At 56.8% G+C, this 20,173-nt stretch overlaps 1 protein-coding gene across 1 annotated transcript in view; it reads right to left on the reverse strand.

Annotated features, from left to right (window-relative positions):
• The window catches only part of LOC101627059 (chromosome unknown open reading frame, human C16orf72), a 120,966-nt gene extending 101,818 nt beyond the window's left edge, over window positions 1–19,148 (reverse strand). Inside the window, exons 1-5 of the mRNA XM_012731659.1 lie at window positions 19,020–19,148; window positions 8,693–8,761; window positions 5,693–5,754; window positions 782–864; window positions 133–293 (exon numbers count right to left, since the gene is read on the reverse strand). Coding sequence (XP_012587113.1) covers window positions 133–293; window positions 782–864; window positions 5,693–5,754; window positions 8,693–8,761; window positions 19,020–19,148 — 504 coding nt within the window. The remainder of the gene's footprint in view (window positions 1–132; window positions 294–781; window positions 865–5,692; window positions 5,755–8,692; window positions 8,762–19,019) is intronic.
• Window positions 19,149–20,173: the final 1,025 nt, after the last annotated feature.

Below are 20,173 nucleotides of genomic sequence, written 5' to 3' on the forward strand. Positions count from 1 at the left end.
GCCGGAGGGCCCCGCGGGCCGGGAAGCGCCCCGATCGCCTTCGGCCGCGCTCCCGAGCGTCGGGCTTCATTGGGAAACACCTGCGAGGGGCGGCCCAGCTCCGGGAGCCCGCGCGCTTCCTGGCCGAGTTACCTGTGCGGGGGCAACGGGGGGCCGGGGGTCTGTGGTGCCGCCCGCCGCGGGCCGGGGGTGTGGGAAACTCCGGGGCGCCCCGCCGCCGCCGGCTGCCTCCGTGCTGAGCAGTCGGACTCCAGAGGTATCTTCATTTTCGGCCCCGGTGACGGACAGCAGTTCTGCAGGCCACCGTGCTCAGATGTCAGGGCTGGTGGCGAGGGTGGGCGCTGCAGGAACTGTAAGGAAAGTGCCCTCCTTCTCTAGCTCCAGCAGAGGTGGCCATTGCCAGGGCCGCGTGTATTTCTCATGGAGCACTTTCCCCAAAGATCATTTCTCTCCCTCCCTGGAGGGGTCAGCCTGACAGGCTGGTACAGGGCACCTGAATGAATGGGGCACTGAATGCTTTGTTCTTGCTTTGCTTTTGGTCAGAGGTCATGGGTTGCATAAATGAGTAGGGACCCCCAGGAGCTCAGGTGAAGCATCATCTGTCCCGGAGGGTGGCTGCCTGTGCAGGCCACTGCACGCCGGTCACACCGGTGGCTGGGAAGGCTTAACCTTAACTGGTACTCCCCTGTGGATAACTTGCTGCCAATAATTGGATGTTCACTGTAAAAAGGCTTGCCAGCCTGCAGAAGGCAAAGTGAAGATGTCTGCAGAAAGCACTCACTGGTGGTCTTAGTGGCAGTACTGGGGGAGAGGAGTGTCCACACCAGGCGCAGGCGGTTTCCCTTGGCCCCAGAGAGGCAGTCACTGGAGGGTTTGGCGGGTGTGATTAAACCAGCTGGCTGCAGGGGAGTGCATCTCGGAGAGAATTTTCTGTATGCCTTTTATGCCACACAACAAACACTGTTGCTTGTCTGCTTAGAATTTGATCATCGCCCAGGGAAGACAAAAATCCAGTAGAGAGGGCCTGTCCTTCCCCCACATACGTCCCCTCGCCCACTTTTTCAACACCAGTGAGAAGTAACAGATGTGACCATCACTCGAGCATATTACCAGACAAGACCGTGATGTCCGCAGAGCATCGTGTCCACGAGTTTCAGAGGCTTTTCAGAGAGAACAGAGAGAGTAGAGAAGTGGTGGAAGAATTTTCAGGAGCCTGCACGTGCTTTTAAGACTTTGCTTGCGGAGTTTGTTTGTGGGAGGTAATCCCTAACTAAAGCCAGTGATCACACCCGGTATCTATCTCAACCATCTATCTCAACCGATGGATGGCAAACAAAGGTCTGCGTTATTGATGATGATTCCTTCAATTTCAGAAACTCATTTGGTTCTTTTGAGTGGGCCTCTTTCCCAGGGATTCAGAATCTAGAAGGTGCTTAGTCTTTCAGGGCCTGTGCCCACAGGTGTGTAGTGTAAAAAGTTGTCTCAGGCATCCTCTTCCAGCCTTTCCCAGCCTTCCCAATCTTACCGTGTGGCACTGGGTGTTTATTGCAGTGTAGACCAGGAAGAAGGAAAGAATTCTGCAGACTGAAAGCCAGAAGGTGAGATTTAGTGACCCTCAGTCCTGGCCTGACCTCACCTCTGTAGTGCTTTGTGCCTGTTGGGAGTTTGCCCCTGTCCTGTAGACTCACCTGTCTGGATTCAGATCACCTTGAGGAAGGCAAGGCTTTGTCAGTGAGGAGCATCCTGCCCGCCCTCCTGGGCAGGGTGGTTTCGAGGGAGCCAGGGAGACTGGTTTGGTGGGTTCCTCTTTCCTATCGATAGCAGGGGTGGTTTGCTCCCCGCTCCACCTCGCTGGGATGGCCTCTGCTTTGACCGAAGTCTGCACTGCTCTGCCCTGTGTGCTGGGGAATAAAAGTGCTGGGATCAGTTGTTTAAAAATATATCTTGTTCTGAGCAGTTAGGAAAGTTATGAAGGGTGCTGGGGAAAGCTGGGGTGGGGGAGATGTTGGCAGTGGTTGGGGTTAGAGCCACGTGCTCCCTGTGAGGCCGAACGAGCCGGCCCATGTTGGGAGGCAGGTAGGACTGTGGATGTGGCGGTGTTTCGGGTTTGGCCTGGACTGAGTTTGCTTGGCACTTTGTTTATTCATGGTGAAGTCCCAGGCGGTGCGGGCCTTGCAGAGGCCTCTGCCCTCAGTGCTGGGAGAGGTGCTAATCTGGTCTGTGTTAGGCCCTGCTGCACCCACAGGAGGTTTTCCTGAGGCCTGGCTTTGTGGCACAGCCGCCAGCAGCTGGGTTGGCCCCTGCTGAGGCAGGGACCAGACACAGGGCTCTGTTTGCCTCTTACAGTCCTCAGGCCACTGCTCTTGGGACCCCGAGCTGCAGCGAGTTTGGGAAGAGATTGTTGGGGGGGCTGCAGGGGTGAGTTTCTTGTTTTAAACTGGTAGGACTGGATGGCACCGAGGCAAGCTCAGAGAGCTGGGGCGCTCTTGCACGCATGCACCCATCAGGTGCGCTCTCCTGGCTAACGCGTCTTTTCAGAGAGCGCGCTAACGAGACAAAGATAAAACGATGTGAGAATATTGATTTTCCTCTCACATGAGCATCAGTTGGTAAAAGAACGCTTGCTTTTGCGAAGCTACAGAATGAACATCGACTTGGGAGAGCTGGGGAAAGTACAGAAGAAATTAGGACAAACCTAGAGACAACTCGCTCCAGGGTCGCGCGCCGGCCTTCTGATGGGCCAGGAGGCCCCCAGAGCCGCCCGAGCCTGGTCTTTTGAGGCTGCAGATGTCGATGACCTGTCATCAAGTAAAGGATAGCAAATGTGGGTGGAAGCATGTTCTTTCCTCCTCTTTTTTGTGAAATCCCTTTTGGGGAGAGGAGGAACAAACCGGGGAAAGCTAGTGAGGCAGACGGAGGCCGAGTGCCAGCTGAGGGAGGGCCTGGCCCGACGTTGAAGGTGAACTTTGCTTTTTGATGGTTGTGACCGCTCGGACCTTGTTCACATTCTTGGTGCCTCAGTTTCTGCATCTGGGAGGTGAGGTCAGGCACAGCCTGTGAGGTTGTCATGAAGTAAAGACACGTGTGGGAATGTGGGTGCAGGCCTGGGGGCCGAGGGGTGTGCGGGGAGGGCTGCTGGCCTGGAGGTGAGACCTGGGCACCCGGGCCAGGCTGTAAGTCCTCTGGGGCACTGGAGCGTGGCAGGCAGGACAGGTGGGGAGAGTTGATTTTGGGTGGCATGCAAAACTGCCCCGCAGTGAGTGTAGCCTGATGATACCCTGGGCTGGGAGGAGGGCCTGACCAGCCTCACCCGCAGCCAGCTTCAGTCCAAGCTGGATTCCTGCGATCCTGGGCTCCATGTGCCCTGATGGGCGCGTAAGGAGCCACGGAGATGGGTAGTAGAGGAGGTGCTGGTGGCCGCTGCCGAAGCTCGCTCAGCTTTCTCCGCAGAGGGCCCCTGCTCGGCACACACCACCGGCAGGAGCAGCTAGCTGTGAGGTTGACAGACTGCCAGTCCGGTCGGAGCAGGGAAACCAGGTCACCAAACCTACAGGTTTGGGAGTCGGTCTTGAATTCTTCCACGTCCTGTCACCCAGCCCTTGGGTTTTCCAGTCACCACCCTACGGAGGCCCCTGTTGCCTCATGCTGGGACTTGGCAATCACCTTCTACTGGTCTCTGCTTCCATGCACCCTGACCCCACACAGCGCCGGGCAGGTCAGCTCGGCCCTAGCCAGGACTGGGCAGGGAGCGGTGCTGCCGGTGCTGGGCCCCTGGCGCCTCGAGAAGGCCTCCTTGTGCTGCAGGTTCCAGCACGCACGCACGCGCACTGCGGGTGCAGCCTGGGCTTGGCCTCAGACCCAGCAGAGCTGGTGGTGGTTTCTCCCGGGGTGTGACGGCCCGCACGCCTGGGCGTGGTGGTTCAGACCAGTGCAGGCCCCTTTGCTCTGCGCCTGCCTTCCCCTGGGTCATGCGCTTGGGCAGCGCAGCTCGCAGGCCCCTTTTTGTTCAGTTTATTTGTGGGAGATCCTGAGTCTAAAACAGAAATTAGAAGGCTAAATGGCAGGACAGGAGGTGACTGATGGCGAGGGGGTGTGTGAAAGCAGAGGTGCCAGCCATAGACCGGCGCTGCTCTGGTAGCTGCTGATTCGCTTTATTACCACCAAGGCCAGTCGCTTCTACTGGCCATTTTTGATCCTATTGGAGGGAAAGGCTTGTTTTCCAGACAAGGACTGGGCAGATCTTCCTAAGTGACTGAAGGTTTTGTTTGATTGTTTCTAAATTTCTTTTTTGTTAGTTTCTGGGTTTTCGGGTGAGTGACGTAAGCTGGGTACTGCTGTTGGATTTCCAAGGCAAGGACGCGTTTCTCTGGCCACTGAGAGTCCGCACCAGGCATTTCTTGACTTGCGCTGTGACGGACCAGAACTTTAAATGGCACCTGCTTCACGCACTCTTGTTTTGAACTACTTTGGACTTAGGAAAGTTGGAGGACGAGCGGGATTGGGATTCCAGAGTCGTGCGTGGGCAGGAAGTCAGTTAGGCCGTTTTCTCGAGTAAGTCAGCACATGCCTTGGCTCGCGAGAAGCCAGACGTGTTGCAATTCTCTAAGAGCAGCAGGCCTCCTTGAGGGTTCATAATATCCACTGGAAGTTGGGGATGGGGACACAAGCTGTACCTAGGGAAGCCTCTGGCCTGGGCCAGGCAGGATGATCCAGACCGGAAGCAAAACCGCCCTGGGCATGGGCTGGTGGGGCCTTTCACCCAGGAGCTTCAGCTCAGTCATTTGAAGTGTGGGTTCGTATCGTGTCTGAGATGCAAGATGGGGGGGCCTGCCTGCTTCATTTGGGTGATGAGAATCTAAAAGTTGCTGAGGAGAGGGGGCTTCCCTGGTGACCAGCCACAATGATGCTAAGGTTTTGCCTGCCAGGCAAAGAGTATGCCAAGCTGGAAACCTTGACTTCAGGTCCCTGCCAACGACAACATGAAGGGGCCTTCCTTCCGTCCTGAGCGGGGCACGAGCCCCAGTTCATGCAGGGAAGGCCGGGAAGTGGAGAGCAGCGGGATTGCGAGCTCAGCCCCAGGGCGGCCACAGTGCAGTGGTGGCCGCTGCCCTGGGCTGGAGCCACCACCGACGGAGGGACCTTGTGGCACCGTGGCTGTGAAGGCCGAGCGAACTTGCGGCCATTTGCCTGAGGTTGCAAGTACATTTCATCAATATGACTTTAGGGAATAAATTATATTTCAAGGCTCTTAATTGCAGCTTTACACAAGCACAGGTAACGCTGCTCAGCGCCCTCACGTGGTGCTTGGTCCTGTTCCTCTTTAAATTGTGTGAGGGTTGTTTGAAGCGCCTGCTTCTGACTTGCAGATAGGAGGAGATCATCTTGGAGGACAGCCCCATCAGTCAGCCCAAGAGCCGTGTGAGGGGTAAAGACACCCCTCGTGCCACAGACTGGGCTACGCGCGACTGGCCCGCTGAACATTCTCCCCAAAGGTCCTCAGCCCCTTGTCTCTGTGGGGGAGGACGCAGTGTGAACGTGGGCTGATGTGGAGGGTGGGGGTCCCTCAAAAATGAGGGCATGGTATTGGCAAGAGGGGCATCTCCTGACTGGTGTGGCCCAGGCTGCTGGTGCTGGTAGGAGGAGACAGCTTGTCTCCAACCTCAGACCCACCTTTTGTCAGAAAGCCACTCACCTTTGGGGGTGGGGGGGACAGGAGGCGATGAAGATGATGTGTGTCAAAGGAGATGGGGGTACCTGGACCAGGCGGCAGTTTTTAAGCTCAAAGTTCAAAATCCCTTCCTTGGACAACATGTGGCCTGGCAGGCGCCGGCCGCTCCCCCACCCCCCACGCCAGCCGGCGTCCCGACCCACCCTGGTGGACCCTTGACTCAGAGCTCCTTCTGCTGCCTGGGAAAAGCACGGGATGTCCCGGAAAGCAAAATTCAGTGAGTACAGGCCTTAGAAACCGGCCAGTCTGCAGGCAGGTGCCGCAGAGCAGGGCGCATCTCTTTCACGAGCAGGCCACTGAGGGCGATACTTCTGTGGAAGTTTAGCAAACAGATTCGCTAGGAAACGAAATAAAAGCCGAGCTAAACCCCAGTTTATCGTTAGTCAGAAAATGTGATAGGCAGCGAGCCACTCCTGCGTGGGGCTCACACCAGGGGGCTGTCTCGCTCGGATTGGCACCCTCCACAGGGCGGCTGAACAGGACTTAGATGACACGGCGCCCATGTACAGAGCCCTGCAGGCCTGTGCTTGTGAACCGCACACGGGACTAGTTGCTAAAGTTGCAGGTGATCTTGCTTTTGGGTTGCGGCACGGCCTTCCTGTTACACAAAGGGTGATGTTTATCCAAGCTGTTTCTGTATTTGTTCTGCTAATACTCAGAGGCTTGCTGTGAAGAATGCTAGATTTGGAAAGTGATTTCCCTAAATTATCTGTAAGCGGCTTCAAACGAATGTCCTATCACTTATGGCTAAGTTGTCTTTCATGGAAAGAAATGGACTCTGGATGGTCTACTTCTGAGTGGCGGTCAGCAAAGTCGTCCTGACCACTCAGCATGTAACCTGTTCCCCATGTCAGGCCACACCAGTCTGACACACCAGGCTGCTTGGATGCTGAGGAGAGTGGGCTGTAAGTTCCCAGGCCTGCTTCACACCAGTGACCTGCAGAGGGGCACCTGTCTGCACCTGTTTTGAGCCCCGCCCCCTTGGCGCTGAGTCTGGAGTCCACGTGGCTGGGGATGGGCCTGACTCCACTGCGCCGGCCACGGCCGTAGAGCTCTCTCTCAGCTTTGAGCAGGGCTTTTGTTCCTCTCCAGACATCCACACACCTTCCCGGCTGGGCAGGTAGAGGGCTGGGGCCCGCAAGTCACATACTGCCCTTGAGGGCGCCGCATGCAGGGCTCCTGCTAGAGGAGGGGCTAGCCTCAGGCTTCCTAGAGTGAAGGCGCCAGGGTCTGCAGTGCGGGGCTGGAGGCCTAGCCTGGGCCTGCAGCTGTAACCTGACACAGACAGAAGGAGCCCTCCATCGGGAGAGTCGGCTCCCCAGAGGCACCCGGGCAGGCTTAGTGGGCTCACCGAGTCCTTGCCAGGAAGGAAGGGAGGTGAGAGGGTGCGACGGTAGCTGGGGGAGAGTGAGGCAGAAGCGGACACAGATCCTTGGAGGGACTCTGCTGCTGGCACCTTGAGCGTGGCCCAGCGAGACCTCAGACTCAGAACTGTGAAAGAATAAAGCGCTGTGCAAGTCACTGCCTTGCTGGCAGTTTGTTCCATGGCGGTGGGAAACAAACAGCCAAGAAGGCGGGTAGGAGTTAGCGATGGGTGCGCAGCCAATGCCTTGGACCTGGGGAGGGTTGCCCTGCGGCTGTGCGTGGTGGCTTCTCGCCCTCATGGAGGACCCCCGCTCTGCCAGGCGTGCCCTGGAGGGCTGACCCAGGCCAGCCTCCCCGCAGCCCGCTGCGCCCTTCCTCAGCAGTGAAACGCCCGCCTGGGCCAGCAGCAGAGGCTCTGTGGCCGCCTCCTGCGAGTTTACACTGTAGCCGGTGACCCCACTGGCCAGGAAGGTAGCACCTGCAGCCGTCAGGTGGAGCGCCCTCCTGTCTTTGCCCACGCTCCTCCCTGCCTGCCCACCATGGTGAGCTGGGGCCGCCTTCCTAGCCTGGGTGTCTCGGTGTGGTTCACCACAGGCCGTGACTATAGAAAGCACATCAGGCTGCAGGGTGGGCGGGGCCACCTGTGCCTTCAGCAGGTGCAAGTGTCAGTAGAGAAGGCATAACACAAAACTCTTAGAAGTTGGCGCCTCCCTCCTTTGAGAATCAGGCCTAGTAGGACCCTGGGCCTGAAGGAATCGTCCCTGAAGCGAACCTTCGGTCCTGGGTATGTGGAGAGAGGCTCCCGGGACTCAGGGCGAGAGGACCTAATCCGTGCAGGCCTCAGATCAGGCCACCCCACGCAGCACCCACAGCGAGCTCCTCCAGCCCCGGGGAGGCCGGGCGTGGTTTCTCCCCCGTGTCGCCCCGACAGCTGTGCTGTCTCCTCGTTTCCTAAGACAGCAGTTTTCACAAGGTGGAAGGGAAACTGGGCTAGAGGTGCTGGAGCCTCAGGACTCCCACGCCGGGCAGGGCGGGGAGAGGAGGCCGCGCTCCTCGTTCCAGCGGGCCAGGCCTCTGGCTGTTGCGGCATCTTTTGCATGCTCTCCTTTCGGGTCATCCCTGAGCACGGTTTTTAGAATCCGCTGCCGTCACGGGAGACCCTGGGAAGCAGACTCAGTTGGTGGCGCGTCAGTACGGGAGCCCAGCCCGCGGTGCCTCGGCACACACCTGCCGGTCGCCAGCTACAGAGCGCGCCCGTGAACGTGGCCTTTCCCAGCGCCTGCTGTGCCCCCAGAACAGGGCCCCACTGCCCCTCACCCGTGCCAGCATGGACTGCGCCTTTCTTTCTCTTTTTAAAAAGCACATTTATTTATGCACATGAGAACTGCGGTACAGGCCAGAGGGGCAGAGGACTCACCAGAGACAGTGGGGAGCAGAACAGGCAGACTCTCTGAAACACACTGCTGTGGGAGACGGGCCTGCTGCGCCCCATGGGTCACTCCCTGACAGGAGTTAGAGCTTCATAGAGTGCGCTTTAACCCGTTGCACCCCCAGGGAGGCCCTAGAGGGCTGCACCTCTGTTATCGCTCAAAAGCTCACCTTTGGGACGTGAGGCGGTGACTGCAGGTGCACACAGCGGGTCTGGGAGAGCTGCTGACAGGGCTGTGTCTGAGGAGATGAAATAAGAGATGGTCAACTGCCTCAGGAGCGTGGTTAGGAGTGAGACTATCTGCAGAACAAATGCCCACACCAGAAACACAAACTCTGCTGGGGAGGTGGAAGGTCCCCCCCCCCCATGCTTACTGGCTGGAGAAGACACAGGTGAGGCCAGCTGTGGGCTTCCGAGGGGCAGGGTGGCGGGCTCCGAGGGTGGCGCTGGCACACAGAGGCCGGCACCCCTGGCCGGACCGTGGGCCTGTGGTCTCCTGCAGTGCTGGGGGCCAGTAGGGATAGGGATGTTCAGGTCCTGGTCATGCCAAGCTGTTAAAATTCCCTGGGGTTGTTCTAAAGTTGGGGGCATGAATCACCTGTGGGGCTTGGGGAGAGGGAGAATCAGTACTACAAATGGGACTTTTCTGTCTGTCGGCCAGTATTTCCTTGGGAGCTAGAGGCTATTTAAAATCTGGTGTTTTAAAAAAATTAAGCCATAATTTTTTTTTAAGATTTATTTGTGCATACAGAACTGGGGCATAGGCCAGAGGCTCAGGGGCGGCGAGAGGCTTCACTAGAGACAGAGTGGGGAGCAGAACAGGCAGATCAAAGTACACTGCTGAGGGGAGCAGCGGGCGGGTCAGGAGAGGTCTGCCGCGCCATGTGGTCACCTCCGGGGCAGGCGGGAATCAAACTCATGCAGAAGCGGCTTTAGTTTCTCGGTGCTGCGCTTTAACCCGCTGAGCCACCAGGGAGGGCCAAGCCATAATTTTTTAAGTCATTTTGTTTTGTGCCCTTAATATCAAAGGGCACTTGATTATATCATTTTATCCTAAAACCAAAAGTGCCTGCCCTGTCCCTCTGCTGGTGGAGAACCAGGGCTGGGGGTGGGAGGCGTGATCTTGGGACACAGCTGTCCACTGTAGTCGCCACGGGCCACACGTGGCTGGATGGGGCTAGTCAGAATTAACTAAAGACAGATACTCAGTTCTCCAGTCTCACCGCCAGTGTGTCTGCTCACCCACGTGTGGCTAATTGCATTTTGATCAAAAGTAGCCCCTCAGCCACGCCAGTTGCATCTCAGGGGCTCCACAGACACTCGAGGCGCTGGCTTCGTCTGGGCCAGGCAGCCATAGAGCACCTGTGTCACGGCGAGATGGTGGCCAGGCGCTCGTACCCAGCCAGTTGGCAAGCTGAGCTCTAGCGTTGCCTTTCAGGCTGATTCAGCCTTAGACTAGAATAAGGGAAAGCAGGCATTTGTAGAGAGAGGCTGTCTGGTGGGGGCCGCTCAGGGCAATCTCCTGGCAATGGGTGGGAGTCTTGTGCGAGAACAAGCCTCTGCCAAAAGAAAGGTCCACAGTACTGCCCATTCAGGGAGGGAACAGTCACCGCGGGGCAGAAAGTGAGGTGGCAGAGCCCCAGGGGCGAGTCCCCGCCAGTGAGAGTGTGCCGAGGTAGCCTGGGGCCAGGGGCTTTCAGAGGACCGAGGATGCCCTGGGGGTTTGTGGAGAGGCTGGGGGTGGGGTGGCTGCTGGCAGTAGCAGCACCTGGCCCCACCCACTGTGTGGTCTCTGCTTCTCCAGCCCTGAGACCTGGAGGGTCTGGCCCAGCAGGGGCTTGCCTGCCGCCCCACAGCCACAGGCAGGCACTTCTGTCAAGGCTCAGTTTCCGTGAGGCCTCCTGTCAGTCTGATGACTGCCATAGGAATCTCCATGATTTCCACACGAGCCGAGTCACTGAGCCATGGCTCCCCCACTTCACAGCCACCGGGTTAAGTGCACAGCTCAGTGGGTCCGTGTTCAGGGTTGCAGAACCTGCTTTCCCGGGACTCGTTCCTCTCCAGGATCCTGGACATGGTGGAAGCCTACCGTGGGCGACTTCTGTGTTTCCTGCTTTCACTCAGCAGATGTCCTCAGGCTTATGCCTTTGTGGGGACACCCTACACACCTTTGTGTCAAAGGATAAGAGTCCCCCTAGGGGACCTCACCTGGATTCTTACTGGATTGAAGCAAGGCACAGTTCTCACAGTTCTAGTCTGCAGTAGGTTTTCAAGGGGGCTGGGAACTTTTTTGTGGTTCATGAATGTTTTCTGCTGCAGCAGCGAGTGAACTGGTGGTCCAGAGCAGGTTGATTGGGTCAACCGAGGGGGGTGCGGGGGCTTGCGTGCAGGGGTGGGCTGGGGCTGGGTGTCCATGCAGGTGGGCTGCAGAGAGGCGGAATGGGGAAGGCAGGGCTGAGCGGGAACGGCAGTCACGGGGGCCTTCCGATCCCGGCCCAGCCCGTCCTGGACCCCGCACATGGAGCCGGCTGGTCAGAAGCATGGACTCCGGGGCCGGTCAAATGACTGGGAGTCTCGGCACCCCACGAGTCCAGAGCGCGCGTGGAGGGGCGGCCCCGCACCCACCCTGTCAGATATTGGCCTGTGGGACCCAGCCCGGTACGGAGGTGTCTGCACGGGCGTCTGTCAGGATGAGCGGCACAGCCGGAGCCCACCCTCGCCCCACGGTGCCGGCGCCCGCTGCTGCTGCTCCGCGGCCGGAATTTGTGACCCGGGTTATTTTGCTGTCTAAGCCTTCGTCTTGTTCAACATCCCGCTTACTAATATTTGCTCTGCTTATGCCCCCACCCCCATTTCTCCATTTTCACGGTGTGTGGGGAACAGTTGGTGCTCTGGGAGGTCGGTCTGGGTTTGAGTGTGGCTAGGAACAGCCTTCCTTGCTCACGCGCTTGGCTGGCAGAGCGCACGGAGCCAGAGTCTCTGGATGTTTTCAGTTTGCTTCTGATCTTGCGTTTTCCTGGTTCCTTGACATCTCAAACCCCCGCCCTGAGAAAACACTTGTTTTCATGTAGGCATTTGTTCCCTGTCTTGTACAGAACCACCCAGAGTTGTCAGGACAAGAGGGCTCAGACCCTGTGAAGAGCCTGCAATTTTTAATCCATTTCCCAAATTGCTGAAAGATCTGAACCCATACACCAGAAAATCTTTCGTCAGCACTCATTTCTCTGCCCTGCCCCCAAAAGAGGGGTTTGAATCCACCCTTCTATCTTGTTTTTAAATTCATAGTAACATTGGTTTTAATACACGGCCTGTAGTTGTGGGTTTAACACAGATTTCCAGAGTCCACCTCGTCAGGAGGCGGCGTGGTTCTCCCACGGCCCCGCGGTGGTCCTTCGTGCGCCGGCCCGGCAGTACTGAGCTGGGCCGCCCCTCACGCCACTGGGCAAAACTCGCCTCCGGCGTGCAGCCCTGGTCCTGCCGGAGGCTCCCTGGAGAAACAAGGTTGCACCCCACAGCACGATCCTGGTCCCAGAATCCTCGCTGGCTTCTGACAGTCACGGGTGCTCATTTATCACGCAGCCCGTTTATGCCAGTCGGGGGCCATGGGTGCCCGGGGCAGGGAGGCCCACGGTGGGCCCAGGAAGCAAGCGCCTGGCGCAGACCACAAGCACCTGCCTTGTAACGGAACAGCTGTACTTGAGGGCCTGCTGGATGCACCCCCACTCCCCAGATGTACTTTCTCTTTCTGAGCTTTCAGTGGCCCACCCACCCACCGCCAGCCGGGGCTGAAAACCCTCGGCACAAGGCGGGATTTGGAGTGCGTGTGGTTCACCTAACTCACAGCGCTGCAGTCTGCTTCTGTGCTTGCTGACCTCTTACTGCATCTCATTCATGAATGGAAAGCTTATCATAAGTCTGTAGAGGAAGAAACAAAGTGTCTGCCGCCTGGGTCTTGGGTGACTACCGCTTGGCCTGTGTCCTCCAACAGGGGCTGCAGCTCCCTGTCTGCCTGTCTCTGGCTGCTGCCCGGCCCGCTCAAGGCAGGGCCGAGTCCGCCCGACGCTGTCCCCGTCACTGCCGGCTGTGAGCATGTGCAGGCCTCCTTCCTCTCCTGCCGAGGCTGCAGTGGGCAGCGCCCAGTCCGGACTCATGGGCACTTTCCCTGTGAGCAGGAGTCTTGACTTCTGTGGAGCTGGGTCAGCTGGTCGTGCAAGCTTAGCTTGGGGAGCGCTGCTGGCCGCCTCGGAGGGGCCTCGCCGTGGCCTCGCCGTCTCCATGGCTGCCGGCGGGGTGGCCTGTCGCCATGTCCTCGCTGGACCGCTGGATATTTTGTCCGAAACTTGAGTTTTAGTCATCCGAATAGGTGGGTGGGGCGTCTTGCTGTGGCCTTCACCGTGCGTCTGAGCGCTGGCAGCGTCTCCGCCGAAGCCTGTCTGCGTCCCTCTGCCACGCTGTCCAGATTGGGTGGTTAGTGCTGTCCGGTTTTGGGAATTTCTGTGTTTGGGTACAGCCCTTTATAATTTGCAAATCTATAGCTTAGCTGTTCATTCTCTGGTGTTTTCTGAAGGAAAAACCGAGCTCCTGAATTCCACTTTATCAGAATTTTCTTTTACAGAGCTTGCTTTTGGTGTTCTGTGAAAACTATAAACAGCTTGGTCTTCGGGCTTGGTGATTCTGTCTGGTTTTATTCAAAGGAGCCCATTTGAAAGTGGTTATGTCGGGCTTTTTTTTTTTTTTAAAGCTTTAGCTAGTCTAATATCATTTGTTTTAAAACTCTCCTCTCCCTCATGATTTCACCCAGTAGACCTTGTCTCCAAAAAGAAAAAAGATTTTAAGAAAAACCCAGACATTCTGCAGAGGTGGGTGGCAATTGCCAAGGTGTGAACTGACCCTAGGCGCAGGTGGCCTCAGGGTCTCCTGCTCCAGGTGTGCTGTCTGAGGCCACAGGACTTTGAGGTGTTGACAGGCCATTGCCAGTATTCAGGTGCACCGTGGTTTGCTTTGTATGCGGGTGTGTTTTTACTCTATGAAGGTCGTAACGTGCTCAGGGAATAGTCTAACAATACTGACATAGCATGGCGTGGCAGAGAGCCCGTCTTCGCCCGCCAGCCGCCAGCTCAGTCTGTGGAGGGCGGTGTCTCAGGCCGCAGGCAGCCCTGGCTTGCAGCTCAGCCCCAGAACCCGGCCTCTGGCCCCGCCCTGCCTGCATGCTGTCTCTCCTGCTGCATTGATGGGGCTGCACAACCTGGGCCTTCTAGTTTTTTCCTGTAAAAAACCGTGCTTTCATGTAAAATATTCCTGGCTCTCCCTTTGGGCGTTCGTCCTAGGTTTCTTTGGAATGGATTCAGAGAAGTGCCATTTTGCGTGAAAGGGTACCTGACTTTGGGTAGGAGATATTACTGCCTCTGGGGAGAGGAGCTGATGAGATTCACACTCCAGCACTGACCACCAGAACCAGGAGGACACCCCCCCCCCATTCCGCCCAGACCCTCTTGGCGGGGTGAGGGAAATGTCCAGTTTTTCACCCTGTTGTCTTGGTACGAGGGAGAAGCGCCACGTATACACACTGGGGCGTCTGTACCCCAGGGGCATCGACGTAGCCATAGCCTGTTGGTTCGGTGTGAATGCCAGGAACTCTGTCCAGGCACCCACGTCCCCCGCCTTGCCCTTCTGCAGAGCTGGGCACTGTCTGCTCGCCCGCTTCCCCCGCCCGTGGGCTGGCACCGCCCCGTAGGGCTGTTGGGTGGGCAGCTGCCCACTGTGGTCCTGGGTATCTCCATGGGCTTACTCCCCTCTGGGTGCCCAGTGCTGCCAGGGCTCCCGGGCCTGCACAGCTCGTCGGGAACATTCACTTTTACGTACTCAGGTCCATTGTGAAAACACCCGCAGTGCTGTTTAAGGCACAAAAGCTTGTTTATAGGTGGCCTTTATTTTCATATAACTAATTTAAATCAGGGTTATTTCAGAGTCTAGCACTAGCAGGTGGGTTTCAGTCTAGTGGGTCTACTTTGAACCTTTAGGCCCCACGACTTAGAAGCAGGGCAGCACTGACCACCAGAACCAGGAGGACAGTGCAGTGGCCTACACTGGGGCCCCTGTCCCGTGAAAATGATCAGAGCACAGCTCTTTGGAAGTGTGGCGCTGGACGCCAGAGAGCAAACCACCCCCTGCCCTCCACCATGCAGCCTCTGCTGGGCCATGCCAGCTGAATGTGGCTAGAGCAGCCATGGCCGGTGGGGGCCAGCTGTGGGGCCAAGCTCTGGGCATGGGCAACGGGAGAGGAGGGCCTTGTTCTGGAAGGGACCCGTGCCCTGCGGGGGCTTTTGAGTGCAATTCAGCTTCCTTACCATGGCCTGTGGGGCCGTGTGGTCATGGCCTGTGGGGCCGTGTGTCACGCCCCGCCCCCTTTCTCCGCGTAGTCTCCTGCTGTCTTGCCCACAGCCCTTGTCTGCTGTCTGGAAGGCGCTGCCCCAGGATCTCCGCCTGGCTGACTACTTCTCATTCTGTGGCCTCGGCCAGGTGCCCGCTCCCCTCCTCTCCACGGCTGAACGCACGGCAGAGTAGGGCTGTGCACCTCGCCGGGACTTCGCCCCCTCCCCGCTCTGGGTGTATACGGGCTGCTCGGTGAGCGGTCGGCTGGCTTCTGACAGGAGTCGGCTCTGCCAGCAACCTCCCGGGCACTCCCCCCGCAGAAGGCATGTGCAGTCCATGCGCAGCCGTGTCCTCCTTAGTGGGCGAATGCGGCCACTGTCATCTCATCCTCAATGGGGGTGCCTGGAGCCCTTGGTCATAGGAGAATAATGGACTAGACATGGTCTTTCTGAAGCAGGGCTGTACGTTTCCACGCTGGACTCATTCAGACCGTGCCTGCTCTTCGAGACCTCCCTCTCCCTGGCTCCTGGGGGCAGAAGTGTAGTTTCCTGGGGTTCCAGAAGGTTCCTGGCTCCTAGATTTTCTCGAATCTTTGGGGACCGGCCCCAGTGCCAATGTTCCTGTTTCTGTGGGTCCCCCTCGGCCAGCCGCCATGCTGGGTGGCTGTTTACTGCACACCCCTCCCTCCGTGATGACCAGCGCCCAGCTGTGCTCAGCCCCTGGGCCTGTCAGCTGCCCTGCCTCTCACTAGGACTGCTGCGCCTGCCCCTCTCAGAGCTGGGTGTCTGCGTAGAGGCTTTTTGGGGCCAGAACATCAGGAAATTGATTTAATTTCAATTCCGAAGAATGAATGCAAGAAGAGAGGCAAGTAAGCTTTGCAGAGGCAGGGCCTGTGGCTTAGCCCGCTGGCAGGCAGCCTTTGGAGACCGAGGCTGAGGCTTGTCTGCTGCTGTGTTTAGAAGTGGCCTCCAGAAGAAGTAAGTAACGAGGCCGGGTGGTCTCTGCGCCGGGTGGTCTCTGCGCCGGGTGGTCTCTGCGCCGGGTGGTCTCTGCGCTGGGCGCCCCGAGGGTGTGTGCAATGATTCGCTGCCAGTCGTGGGCCGTCCAGGGCATGTGCGCCCTGTTGTGTTGGTGAGAAGTGGTGTGTGCGCCTGTCCAGAGGCACGTCAGCAGTAGCTCCACTCTGGGCTACAGGGAGAAGCCCTTTCCCTCAGTCACCTCTGCACCCACCCACCATTTGCCTTGCTATTGGGAGCATTTTCTTTTAAATCCAACAGTACAAACAAGGGCCCTCCCCATGGCACAGCAGGGTAAAGCCCAGCACTACGAAGCTGCCGCTGCTGCTTCAGCACAAGTTCAGTTCCCAGTCCCGGAGCTGACCCACAGGGTGGGCGCAGCAGACCTCTCCTGACCTGCCACTGCTCCCCTCAGCAGTGCGCTTCGTCTGTCAGCCTGTTCTGCTCCCCGCTCTGTCTCTGGGGAATCCTCTCACCGCCCCTACACTGCTGGCCCTTACCCCAGTTCTGTGCACATAAATACATAAATCTTTAAAAAAAAAATTCCAAGCAAGAGAGACCAGAACCTGTACAGAGATGTTGGTAGCAGCTCTCATGGAGCCCCTCACCAAGGCTGGGCAGAGCCCGGAGGCAGCAGGTGAGGGCGGGTTTGGCCTCCGAGGGGCTGCGCCAAGGAGCTGCTTTTCTCCTGGGGTTAAACATTACACGTCCCTTCACGGGCAGCCTGCAAGCAAGGGAATCACAGCGCTGGAGCTTGGGGAGACTTGACGGCAGCCCAGGGCGCTTGTGTTGCAGTCATAAGGGTCCCGGCCGGCCCACACCGAAAAGGCCCGGGACAGAATTCTTGTCTCGTCCATGCCTGGCTCCTGGTTGTGGATGTTGCTTAGTTTTGAGAATGCTACTACTGTGGGATAATTGGGTAAAGCAAAAATGAATCTTACCTCAAGTTCTGTGCCCAAACTGAAATGGGAACAGCCCCGCACGAGCACGCAGACGCTGCAGGGCGAGGAGGCCTTCGTGCAAGCACATCAAGGAGCGTCAGCCTTCCTGCAGCTTCAGGCCTTTTCTTTCCCTCCCTGCCCAGCGCCTCTGGCCTGTGTTGGAGCAAGAACTGCTTTCCTCCCGGAGGGGAGGGACGGCCCCGGGTGCACGCGCTGTCTGGAGGGAAGGCAGGGAAAGCGCAGCCGGCGCTCCAAGCCTGGCTGCCTGGGGCCCTTGGACCCTGGTGTGGTGAGGCCGCTCCAAACCTGGGGCTTCCGGGAAGATGGCCTCTGCTCACCCAGGCCGTGTGATGCTATGGCAGGATGTCCGCCGGGCCGGCGGTCACCGGGGTCTGGTGAGTGACCCCTCGAGGGGCTCTCCTGGAGAGCTGCCTGAGCAGCGGGGGTGTGGAAGGGTGCTTCTCGTGTCCAGGACACATTTATGAGATGCCGACGCTGCTTCCGGAGAGATTTTGCCAGCAGGTTTTCTGAGGTCTTCTGGAAGGCTTTCGCTTACACTCACACTGGCGCGAGCCAGTGCCCGTGTGCTCTGGGGGCAGACTCAGGCTCCTGTTCTCGGCCACGCCCCACTTCTGTTCGTGGACCGCATAACCGTTTGAAGGACTGTGTGAGTTGATGAAGCTGAGTAAATATCTGGTCCTGAAACAAGAGTTTGTGGGGAGCTTTAAAAAGGAATGCTGAGGTGGAGCTCCTAGAGGTTCTGTGCACTCTGATGTGGAGGAGAGAACCCCCCTCCCCCAGCCCCGACAGATTCTGCTGCAGAGCCATGCAGACATGGCGGGGATCCACAGGCTTGGACGAGAAGGTGACTCGGGAGTTCAGAGTGGGGTCCTCGCGCTGTGACGATTGCCAGAACCAGTGCCAACACTTCTCAGCTGTCCTTATGTGTTTGGGATTGCCGATTAAGGACAGGATATGCAGAAAGATGCCGGTGTTCTAACTTAGCCTTGGTAGCCTCTCTCTTTACATGGGCTCGGTGTCAGGGGAGAGGAGGAGAGAGGACCCAGCCGAAGTCCTGAGGTGCTGACTTGGAATTCGGGGCTCAATAGTTCGGTGGTGCTGGGACAGGGCATGCGGGTAGAGCTCTGGGGACTGAGTTGGCCCGTGTTCTTTGTTGGGGTCCCTGGGCTTTGTTCCTCTTGCCCACTGAGTTCTGCTCACTAGGTTGTAGTCACTGGTTGGAAGCATGGAGGAGGAATCCGAGGCCCGGCTGGGCTTTGTGGCGGGGGCACCGCCGAGCGGCGGCCTGTGGGCTCTTGGGTGGAGGGCTGTGGGGCTCGTGGTGGTGGGTGCTGCCCCTCCTCACCCCTCACCCCCAGGCCTTTCCAGAGAGGTTTATGAAATCGTTGTGAAGTAATAGGAAATGTCAGAGGCAATGAGTGGGAGTCATTACGCCTCCCTGGTAAACTCATCCAGGAGTGAGATGCGGACGTCACTGCCGTGGAGACTGCCACTGCTCTTGGGCTTGGGTTCTTTGCGCTGACATCACAGATGGAGGTCAGTGGTCTCCGAGAAGCCAAACACAGGCATAGTCCTCAGGAAGAGGAAGAAATTCAGCCTTGTAACTGGCCAGGTGGCCTTTTGTGTTTGTAGAGTCACTCTTTCAAGGCGGTGTCACATCTTGCTGTGTGCGCTTTATGTATATAAGTCACGTCTCTGACACTACAAGATTGTACTTGAAGGGCCTGCGAACCAGAGTGATGCCAGCAGCCTGTCTTTCTGGGAGTAGTCGTGCAGTTGAGAATATTCTTTTCCCCTAGACGTGTGGCATATCAGAACCTTATTACGTTCTGTTTATTTGAGGCATTTCTTTTCACTGGTGTGTATGCTAGTCATGTTTGAGATGTTTAAATCAAAAAATTAGTGTTGGTGCTTCATGTTTGACCAAATGAGAACTCATGAGTCCAGGAAAATCAGGGGGACAGTTTAGCAAATCTAGTACCAAGTGTGTGTGTCTTGATGCGAAGACTGGCTCTTATGTTTTCTGGAAGCCTGGTACAGATTTCAGTGGGTATTCATTGGTATTGGGTGATGTCATCATTTTAATTCTGGTCCAGGGACGCACCAAGTCAATTAAATCTTTAATCCTTGCTGCTGAACCAACTCACTCGTGAGGAGCCTGTCGTACTGGATGCTCGGTCCCTTGGGCAGTAGACTCGGGCTGCCACCTCCTCTGCAAAGGCTCCACGGCTGGTGATTGGGAGCCGCATGGGGCCCGTCTTGGACCACGCTCTCATGTCCGTGGTGGACAAACGGGTGCTTTCTTGCCATCTCACTGCCTTGCGTGCCTACAAGAGGGAGGAATGTGGCGTGTATAGACAGGTGTGGGTTCGTGGGGGGAGGGTTGTGTGTATCAGGTGGAGAAATCATTCTGCTGCTTCTAAAAATCCTAGATTTCTTAGATTTCCAGCGTTTCACCTCCATAGAGGGAAATATATGTATTCTCATCCCAACATGCTCTTCTCTTATAACAAAGGTTAGGATGATCATAACCTTTATCTTAATTTTTAAAAAAATTACAGAACTTTGCATATATAGGTGCATTGAGAACCTTTTCTAAGAATTGCTGTGTAATATCCTACTGTTGAAATACACTTATTTCATGGTCTTACGAGGGTTTTCCCTAAATACTTATGATTTGATATATTTAAGGAGGATACATATTGGTGAAAGATTTCAAAGCACTCTTCCCCCCCCCCAATGTTTGAGAGTTGAGCAATAGCAAAAAATAATTTGCTTTCTACTCCCCTAAATATTGCTAGCGTGTGGCAATCAAGGGGCCAGTTTAAAAAGTGGGCATGTGTTTAAAGCTTTTTGACATGATTGTTGATTAATAAAAAAGCAATTTGAAGAGTACGAAGAATGGAAATGGTCTGCCTAAGTCTGTGGAGGTAATACCTGGTTCTTGGTTTCCCAGGATTTCTAAGATATGTGCAGCTGCTTAGGGTGGGGTATTGATACATATGTGTGTGTGTGGTGTCCTTGATAGTTGGGTTTTGGAGAATGGCTGGTGAGGGAAGGGAGAGTCGCTGTCCGTGGTGCTGAACTAGACCACGTCTCCCCCCCCCCCCATATAGTAGAAAGGTTCTGAAATGCCTGGTTATATGTGAATGTTTTCTCAAGCCAAATCTCCTCAATCATTTATGGTGACAAAGACATTTTATCAGCTTCTTGATTCTTTCTACATGCTTCATACATGCCAGTCTCCCCTGGGAACCCCCCCCCCCAGTTTGCATGTGATCCCTCCCTCAAGTTCCTCAAG

The sequence above is a fragment of the Condylura cristata genome, unplaced genomic scaffold (assembly GCF_000260355.1).
Source record: "Condylura cristata isolate star-nosed mole 26May11 unplaced genomic scaffold, ConCri1.0 scaffold00032, whole genome shotgun sequence".
Taxonomy (NCBI): Eukaryota; Metazoa; Chordata; class Mammalia; order Eulipotyphla; family Talpidae; genus Condylura; species Condylura cristata.